Here is a 9,211-nt window from a genome sequence, read left to right as displayed (position 1 = left end):
TCTTTCAAGTGGCAGACTTATAACTTCTCTGAGTTGGAATCCTGTGATTCACCTAACTTTTAGATGGAATCACCAAGTTACAGCACCCCGTTTACCAACCATATTTCTTCAGCAGGTCCAACTGTCTTTGGCCCCTACTGAAGTCTTCTCTCTGGGAGCTGTGACCAGTTTGTAAATACAGAGACAGAGTACAGCTTGTTCAAAATATAGTATTATTTATTTATTCATAGGAACATAACAAATAGAGCAAAAAAGGATTAAAACAACAAAAGCCTAAACATACATTGTCTTACCTAAATTTAGCACCTGCCGCATCCAGTTAGTCCTGATTTAGCCTTGGTAACCTCTGCCTCATTTTCCTGAGGACCAAGCTGTAGTCTGCTTTTCTGCAGAGACTTTGTCTTCTCAGGCTCAGCTTTTTAACCACTTTCAAGCTCTTTGTTGAGAGTTCCTGCCTCAAAAGCCCTGGAGTTTCAAGCTGGAATCTACCCTACCTTCTTGTGGGATCATACCCTGATTCCACATTAGTGAAGATATACCTCAATGGAATTTTCACCTCTTTTGCTGTTTGAGTACTGGCCATCGGAGCTGTCTACAACCATTGATTTTTGTTTCCTGCAAAGCTAAATAAGGCTACGGTGTTGGCTCCACTAGAAAGCTTACACCAGCATAGCTGCACCATTGTAAGCTCTCTAATGTAAGTGCTCTAAACCAATAGTAAAGAGCTCTCCCATCAGCTTAATTACTCCAGCCCATGCTAGTGGTGGTAGCTTTGTTGGCGGGAGAAACTCTCCGGCTGACATAGCACTGTCCATACTGGCACTTAAATTGGCATAAGTTATGTCACTCGGGGTGGCTAATTCACAATCCTGAGCAACATAATTTATGTTGACTAAAGCTGCAGTGTAGCCATAGCCTAAAACTGGTTTAATTCTTACTCTTTAGCTAGCAATACAATAACCACCTAGCCCACAGAGATATATGTATAACATTCATAAAATTAATACAGCTAACTCCCACATTCTCCAAGAGCATAGTTGGAAAAGCTGGAGATTGAAAATGCAGAGGTGATGGATGTGAAGAGGAATAATAAGTAGTGGAATTGATTGTGAAAGAGAAAAAGAAGACATGAGGAAGGAAATGGAGAAGGATTATTTTCTTCAAATAGGTTAATCAAGTAGTGGATAAAGGAGAAGTTGCTGACAATTTATTTAGAATTTAAAAAGCCCTTTCACAAGGTCCTCATAAAAGACTACTAAAGAAACTAAATACTCCTGGTGTCAGAAGTAAAGTATTGTCATGGATCAAAAACTGGCCAAGAGACAGAAAACAAAGACTAATAATAAATGGTAATTTTTCATCATTGTAGAAGGTTAAAATGAGAATACTTCTAGTTTCTATACAAGCACCACTATTGATTAATCTATTTATTAATTACCTGAAAAAAGGGGTGGAAAAATTTGTAGATGACACAAAATTATTTAGGTTAGTCAAGTCCAAAGAAAACTGTGAGAAGACTGTTAAACCCTGAATCATGAAAGTCCCTTCCAAAACTTGCTATTTTAGCATTAATTATTACAATATTCTTGTTATTCATATTAATGTCCAATCCCGCTTTGAACCTTGCTAAATTTTTGCCTCGGTAATATCCTGTGCCAATGACTTCCATAGTTTTACCATGCATTTCCACATAACACTAGAACAAGGGGGCAATGAAATTGAAAGGCAACAAATGTAAAACTGATAAAAATAAATACTTTTTCACATAATGTGCAATTAGAGTGCAGAACTTATTGCCACATATGTGGTTGAGGTCAAGAATTTAGTAAGGTTGAAAGAGGGCTTGGATTTTTATAAACACAAAAAGAATATCCAAAGTTGCAATACTAAATTTTTTGAAGGGCTATAAAGCCTTATGCTTCAGGGTTTAAGCCAATTTCTAATTACTATTAAGATGAGCTCTTAATCAAAATAAAATTATTGAATATCTGTCTACAGGCCCGACGATGGGGGAGAGGGGAGCAAAGGGGGCAATTGTTCAGGGGCTGGCAGATAGCAAGGTTAAGGCAGGCTTCCTGCCTGCCCACTCTCGGTCCGTGCCGCTTCTGGAAGCGGCTGACCAACATCCCTGCGGCCCCTGGGGAGTGGGTCTCCGTGCGCTGCCCCTGCCCCGAGTGCTGACTCTGCAGCTCCCATTGGCCAGGAACCGCGGCCAATGGGAGCTGCGGGGGTGATACCTGCGGGCAGCGGCGCATGTAGACCCCCTGCGCCCCCTGCCTAGGAGCCGCTGCCAGAGGGGTGTGCCAGTCGCTTTCGGGAGCCACCTGAGGTAAGTGCTGCCCCCCTGCTCCCCACCTGCCCTCCAAACTCCTGCCCCAGCCTAGAGCCCGCATCCAAACTCCCTCCCAGAGCCCAAACCCTCACCCCCTCCTGCACTCAAACTCCCTTCCAGAGCCTGCAACCTGCACCCCAACCCCCTGCCCCAGCTTGGTGAAAGTGAGTGAGGGTGGGGGAGAGCAAGCGATGGAGGGAAGGGGATGGAGTGAGCTGGGGGTGGGGCCTTGGAGAAGGGGTGGGACGGGCGTGGTTGCAGGGAAGGGGCAGGGCAAGGGTCTTTGAGTTTTCTGGATTAGACAGTTGGCAACCCTACCGGGCAGGCATGTAGAAGCCCTGGCTGTGCTGGAAGAATGTGCCCAGTAGCGCAGCTGGCAGCTTGCTGGGAACCAGCCAGCGCAGGCGCAGAATTGCCCAATTGTCAGGTGGACTGCACCCTTGTGGCGGCTTGTGCATATGTGGGGGCCCATTGACTATTCTGCCCTGGGGCCCGGAATTGCTGTCAGCGGGTCTGTCTGACTACTGTGGAGAAGAGTTGGCAGGCACTAGGCAAAAGCAGATTAAGCAATTGCTTAGGGCCCTGAGCAGCTCAAGGGGGGCCTCCCATATTTGCTTTTTATGTGTTGGAGAGGGGAAGGAAATATTCCTGCATAGGGCCCCTAGCGGGCTAGCACTGCCTCTGGGGTTTCTTGCACCTTCCCATTGAGCACATGGTGTTGGCTACTTAGAAAGAGGATACTGGAGCACATATTGGGTCTGACCCAATATGCCTTTCTTCCTAAGGGGGTCCTTAACTCTTGGGCCTATTGTTTCCACATGCAGAATCAGAAAGCAAGGAATCAAGCCTAGCCACGTTTGCCCAGGGAAAAAGGCAAGAGGAGGAATAGCATGAGGACTCAGGAGGCTTCACGCACCAAAAGTGTGGGGGAGAAGGTAATTCGATCAATCGCCTACAGAGATCTCGCTTTAGTTGAAGAAGCCCCTTTCATTGTGGGTTGTAAGATAGGGCTTAAATTCTTAAGAGTATTTCCCGTACCTCCACCCCCATGCTATTAAAAACTCCAGGTAGGGTAACCAGATGTCCCGATTTTATAGGGAATGTCCTGATATTTGTTTTTTTTTTTCTTATATAGGCTCCTATTACCTCCCACCCCGTCCCGATTTTTCACACTTGCTGTCTGGTCATTCTAACTCCAGGGGATTTGAAAATATTGACGGGAGCTCTGCTCCTCCAGATAGCTCCTGCTGAATGTAGGGGAGGCGCGTATTGGGAGAAAGAGGCTGTCGAGTTGGGCAAGGGGGAGTAAGCGTCTGCTTGCAGTTTGCACCTTGCGCGGCACCTTTGTCGGTGCAGCGGTGGTCTTTACCGTGCGCTGCTAATGCATGCTGCTGAACAATGAAGGTGGGGGGGGAGACGCTGTCCCTTTAAGACAGCAGGGACACTATTTTCCAGGAACGCCCCGACGCTTGGGTCTGGCTCGGTGGCTCCCTGTACCACGTGGGAGGAGGCGGGTCTGAGCGTGGGGGCGGGGTGTGGCCGATCGCGCGCTGTGGGCGTGTCCCCGAGCCCCGCCCCTCCCTGGTGCTGGCGTCGCGCGGGGGGAGGGCGGCGGAGATAGAGTGGCTGTGGCTCCAGGAGCGGGGCGCGCTGCCGGGCGGGCGCTGAGGCGGAACGAGCCGCCGAGTTGAGGGTTGGAGGAGCGGGCGGAAGCGTCTGCCTGTGCGGCGGCCGAACGAAGGGAAGCGCCTAGCCGCCCCTCCCGATCCCAGTCCCTGGCCGGAGCGGATGCGCTGCGGTTAGGAGGAAGCGGCGGCGGGGCCTGGGTCAGGCGAAGATGGTGCTGGTGGGGGCGATAATCCTGATCTGTTCCTTGGCGGCCGGAGCCGGAGGTAGGGACTGGCCGGGGCCTGGCACCGCGCGGTGTGTTGCCGCTCCTTGTTGGGGGCGAGTGAGGGGAGTGCTCGAGGCTGGCGGTGGCGCTCCGCGTCTCCCTCATTTATAGCCTCGAAGGGAGCCCGGGGCCTCTTCTAATTCCTGGCTCCCGTCTTTGGAGCGGATCTGGGCCCCGCTTCCCGGGATCTTCCCTTGAGTTACCGCATGTCAGGCCTGGGTTAGATCCGGGGGCGCTTCTCTTTCCCTCCCCCGCCAGATTTCTGGGCCGGATCCAATCCCTCCTGTATGGGCTCTTTTTCTCCTCCCCCCACTCCCCCCCCCCCCGGTTACTGGGCTGAGTCCAATCCCCGTACTTCCCGGTGGTTCTTCTCCCCGCAGGTCACTGGGCTGAATTCTTCCTCTTCCTCCCCCGAAAAATCCCTCCGCTGGGTTTTGTTTTCTGCCCCGCGGTTCCTAGGCTGGGTCTGACTTCCCTTCCCCTCGTCCCCTGAGACTTTCTTTATGACCTCAGGATCTGTGACTGCCCAGGTTCATTCCCTGTTATTCTCTCTAAACCTTCCTCCCCCGCCCGTTGTGTGACGGGAACGATAAGATGGTCTGTGTTTGAGAGAGAACAAGGCGCACAAACAGCAGAGCATGGGGGTGGTTGTTGCCTGGTGAATCGTCTTTCCCCCTCAACAAGGCATGCAGTAAACCTCACCAAACTACTTTTAGGGACATAAAAGATGTAAAGTACCTAGAACATCCCATCCCCAAAAGGAAGAAATCTTCAAGAGAAAGTAGAGTGGTTGAAAGTTGAAAGCTATTATGTTTTAGAGGTCTGGGAAGATGATTAGCCGTTTGTTAACACTTCTTAAAGCTCCAGTTCCTATGTAGTAATTTCCCAGTTTTTGAGGTCACTTGAGGTTTTAAAGGCGGAAGTATGGTTAGTGAAAGAAGTTAGAGCTCCCTTTTCTGCTGGGGAAATAGAATATAAGAGCTGGGATTTCCTGGAATGGGACTGTAGTTACAGCTAGGGGCTTAACTGTCCCAAACCAAGGAACCTTAGCCTTGGAAGAAGCGCTGTTGCTTTTGACATAATTTTTATAGTGGCTATGAAATGCACTTTGGAATTAGGAAGATATATGGGGAGGATGGTTGGTTGGTTTGTGTGTGTGTGTTTTGTTTTGTTTTTTTGGGTGACTCTGGAAATGGAAGGGTTAACAGCAGCATAACTGAAGCAGTTGATGGAGGGGTGGGTGGAGTAGTTGATAAGGACTTCTGCTTGTTTGGCACTTATTCTGTTTGAGCTCTGTTTCTGTACATTTCAGTATTAATGGGATTGTGCAAAAGATGGCATTTTGGATGAATTGTAATAAAATGATTTTGAAGTAGTTACATGAAAACTTCAGAGCATAGTTTTTTAGGCAAAGCCAACAGAAAAATACTTCTAAGATAGAGCTGAGAAAGCAACCCAGTTTGCTGTCAAAACACACACTAATACTGCAGTATCTAGTACTTTATATAGATCAGAATATAGACCAAGTTTTTCTACTAATGTTCCTGTAAGTTTGCAAATATTAGGACATGACATTTTTAAACAAGAATGTTTTGGAGTACTATTCAAGGGTTTTTCCTCAACACTTTATATAAATTGATTAAATTGTCCTGACACTAGGAGCATTTGAGATAGCTCATCCTCTGTTCTTAAAAGTAAAATAATGCTTTCAATAGGAAGCTTTAAGTACACTAAGAGTAAACTTAGAATGTACAAAAGCAAAGTCACAGGATGCAAATTTTAGGTCCAGAGCTGTCAATTTTATTTTAGAAATTCATATTCAGATTAGCCAATGAAAGAGGAATGGGGTCCTATTTATATATATTTTTTTATAGGTTTGGGAAATGTATAAAACTTGTGGCCTATGTTTTTTGTGTGTAAACATAATCTTCAGCAGGATAAGTAACATATTGGGATTGGTGTTGGTATCCATTCCTCCCCCTCTCCCCCCAGTGATGCATGTGACATGGATCAGGTATCATTCTCAGTTTTGCATTATATGTTGGAGGTATAGAAGATACAAATATTTAAAAAAATCAAATTATTTTTATTGGTGATTTTTTTTTTAATTTTCATGTTGGTTTACTTTTCATTTTACAGTGGATGTGCTGTAGTTATTTTTGTAGTTTAACCTTATTATAATTGTTAAAGCAGCACAAACTCATACAAAGAGAACTATGTAAATAGTGAATTAACAAAGGTAAAAACACAAACTCATACAAAATTGAGAAACAAATTGCCAATGCTCCATTTGCAACCAATACCACCTTCCAGTATAACCAATTTACACAAGAAAGTGGTCCTCCATCAGTGTTTACAGTCCAAAGTTATTAGGATTTATGCTCTTCAGCCACTTAGGTGACTTTGAAAATCCCACCCTCAGAGTGCTTAAATGCTTCTTAAAATGTTGATGTGTGCATATTAAAAGTTCATAGTTTTGTAAGTGATAACGGTTTTATGCCACTAAAAGAAGCTTTCAGTAAAATACACTAGCCTTGATGCATTGAAATGAATGTACCTGCTTAAGTATTAGCAAGATTAGGTCGTTAATTCTCAGTGTATTGGGGTTTTTTGCTCACAACAGTTCTGTAAAATTCAAATATATCTATCAGTACCCTCACAAAAAGGAGCAATGTTTATAGTTAATTATAAATTGTAATCTAAAACTGTAGTAGTAACACAAATTTTGTAAAACTGATTTGAAAGCCTTAACTTGATTTAAATGAATATCTTTTTTTATTTTTTTTTTAGTCATTTGACAAATCACCTTGAGTTAAATGGCTCCACCTTGCTTGACACAAAGTTTGTTTAGAAAACCACTTAAACTGGATACATGTTCAGTATCCAGTGACAACTGGTTTTGGTTGGGTTCCACTTTTTTAAAAAGTACAGTACTGTCACTTTGTAAATTGTTCTAGGGCAAAATGATTATTGAAATGTCCTTATTATGATCCTTTGTAATTATTAATACACTTATTAATTAATAACATCAAGACCCATTCCTACAAACATATATACATAAGTTTATATAGGCCCTGATCCTTAAACACTTATGTCAGTATAACGTCGTTGAGCAGTGCAGTTATATCAACCTAACTCCTCGTTTAGATAGCACTATGTCAATGGGAGGCTTCTCCTGTCAACATAGGTACCACCTCTTGGGGAAGTGGAATACTTACCTATACAGGATAAACTCTCCTGTCAGTATAGGTGGCATCGCCTACACTTACAGAGCTTAGTGAAAAGCCTGTCTTGAAGTTAGACCACTTTCTGTTAGCAAATTAAATTGTTTCAACTGAGTAAATGTAGCATTCAGAAAACAAGTGATCCAGCTCTGCAGTTACAGGATTAGCGTAATTAGCATATACATCCTTTTTTCATAATTGGAAGAAGTGGAATCAGTTGGGGATTTGTTTGAGAGAGATGCAGACTTGCTAGCTTCTGGCACCTAAAACTGTTGAGAATTTTTAAGAGATAATTTTTTGTTAACTTAAAAGTTAGAAACTGGAATTCTGAAATTAGTTATTGCTGTAAGAAAGACAAGGTATGTAATGTAATGTCTTTTATTGGACCACCTTCTGTTGATGAGAGAGACAAACTTTTGAGCCACACAGAGCTCTTCTTCTGATCTGTTACCTCACCCACCTTGTTTCTCTAATATCCTGAGACTGACACAGCTACAATTACTCTTACTGCCTATAAGAATTTTTGATGTACAGTTCAAAAAGGTAAATTGAGCATGTGACAGGTTCGGTCACAGAGACTCCCCTTGGGACTGTCACCTGGCGTGGTGAGACTACCTCTAAGCCAGTTTTCCCTGCCAGCTTGGGACTTCAGAACCCTGTCTTGTTGAGCCAGGTAAGGCTAATCTGCTGCAACACAGACCCAGGGTCTGAACCACGCTCCCAAAGCTGCATACTTAACTGAAAACAGCTTAGAAAGTACTCCTGTCTCCAGCATCCAGACACCCAGCTCCCAATGGGATCTAAACCCCAAATAAATCCATTTTACTCTGTATAAAGCTTATACAGGGTAAACTCATAAATTGTCCGCCCTCTAACACTGATAGAGATGCACAGCTGTTTGCTCCCCCAAGTATTAATCACTTACTCTGGGTTTATCAATAAGCAAGTGATTTTATTAAGTATAAAAAGTAGGATTTTTAAGTGGTTTCAAGTAATAACAGACAGAACAAAGTAAGTTACCAAGCAAAATAAAACACAACATGCAAGTCTAAGCCTAATACATTAGGAAACTGATTACAGATAAAAGCTCATCCTCAGATGTTCCAGTAAGCCTCTTTCACAGACTGGACTCCTTCCTAGTCTGGGCCCAATCCTTTCTCCTGGTACAGTTCTTGTTAGCTCTAGCTCAGGTGGTAACTAGGGGATTTCTCATGACTGGAACCTCCTTTTTTTTTTTTTTCTGTTCCATCCCCTTTTATAGCTTTGGCCCAAGGAGGGAATCTTTTCTCTCTGATTCCCCCCCACCCTTCCTTCTAAATGGAAAAGCACCAGGTTTAAGATGGATTTCAGTATTAGGCAACATGGTCACATGTCACTGTAAGACCTTCTTCATTACCTTTATTACATAGGAAGGCTTGTATGTAAACAAAGCCATCTACAGTCAATTGTCCTAGTAAATGGCAGCCATCAAGATTCTAAACCGCCATTCATGGTCTACACTTTGCATAATTACAATAGGACGTCAGAGTTGTGTTTTATATTCCTAGTTTCAGATACAAGAATGATGCATTCATACAAATAGGATGAACACCCTCAGTAGATTATAAGCTTTGTAATTATAATTTACAGGAGACCTTTTGCATGAAGCATATTCCAGTTACGTTATATTCACACTCATTAGCATATTTTCATAAAATCATATGGAGTGCAACATCACAGCACTGTGGAGACATTTGGTTCAGGGACTATTCAGTGACTTAC

At 44.0% G+C, this 9,211-nt stretch overlaps 1 protein-coding gene across 1 annotated transcript in view; it reads left to right on the top strand.

Annotated features, from left to right (window-relative positions):
- Positions 1-3,926: 3,926 nt before the first annotated feature.
- The window catches only part of ADAM10 (ADAM metallopeptidase domain 10), a 109,768-nt gene continuing 104,483 nt past the window's right edge, over positions 3,927-9,211 (top strand). Inside the window, exon 1 of the mRNA XM_054043045.1 lies at positions 3,927-4,224. Within this exon, the coding sequence (XP_053899020.1) occupies positions 4,170-4,224 (55 nt within the window). The 5' untranslated portion in view covers positions 3,927-4,169. The remainder of the gene's footprint in view (positions 4,225-9,211) is intronic.

Source organism: Malaclemys terrapin, chromosome 10 (genome assembly GCF_027887155.1).
Source record: "Malaclemys terrapin pileata isolate rMalTer1 chromosome 10, rMalTer1.hap1, whole genome shotgun sequence".
Classification (NCBI taxonomy): Eukaryota; Metazoa; Chordata; order Testudines; family Emydidae; genus Malaclemys; species Malaclemys terrapin.
Note: the sequence above shows the minus strand (reverse complement) of the source record. Positions and strands in the feature narration are given on the sequence as shown.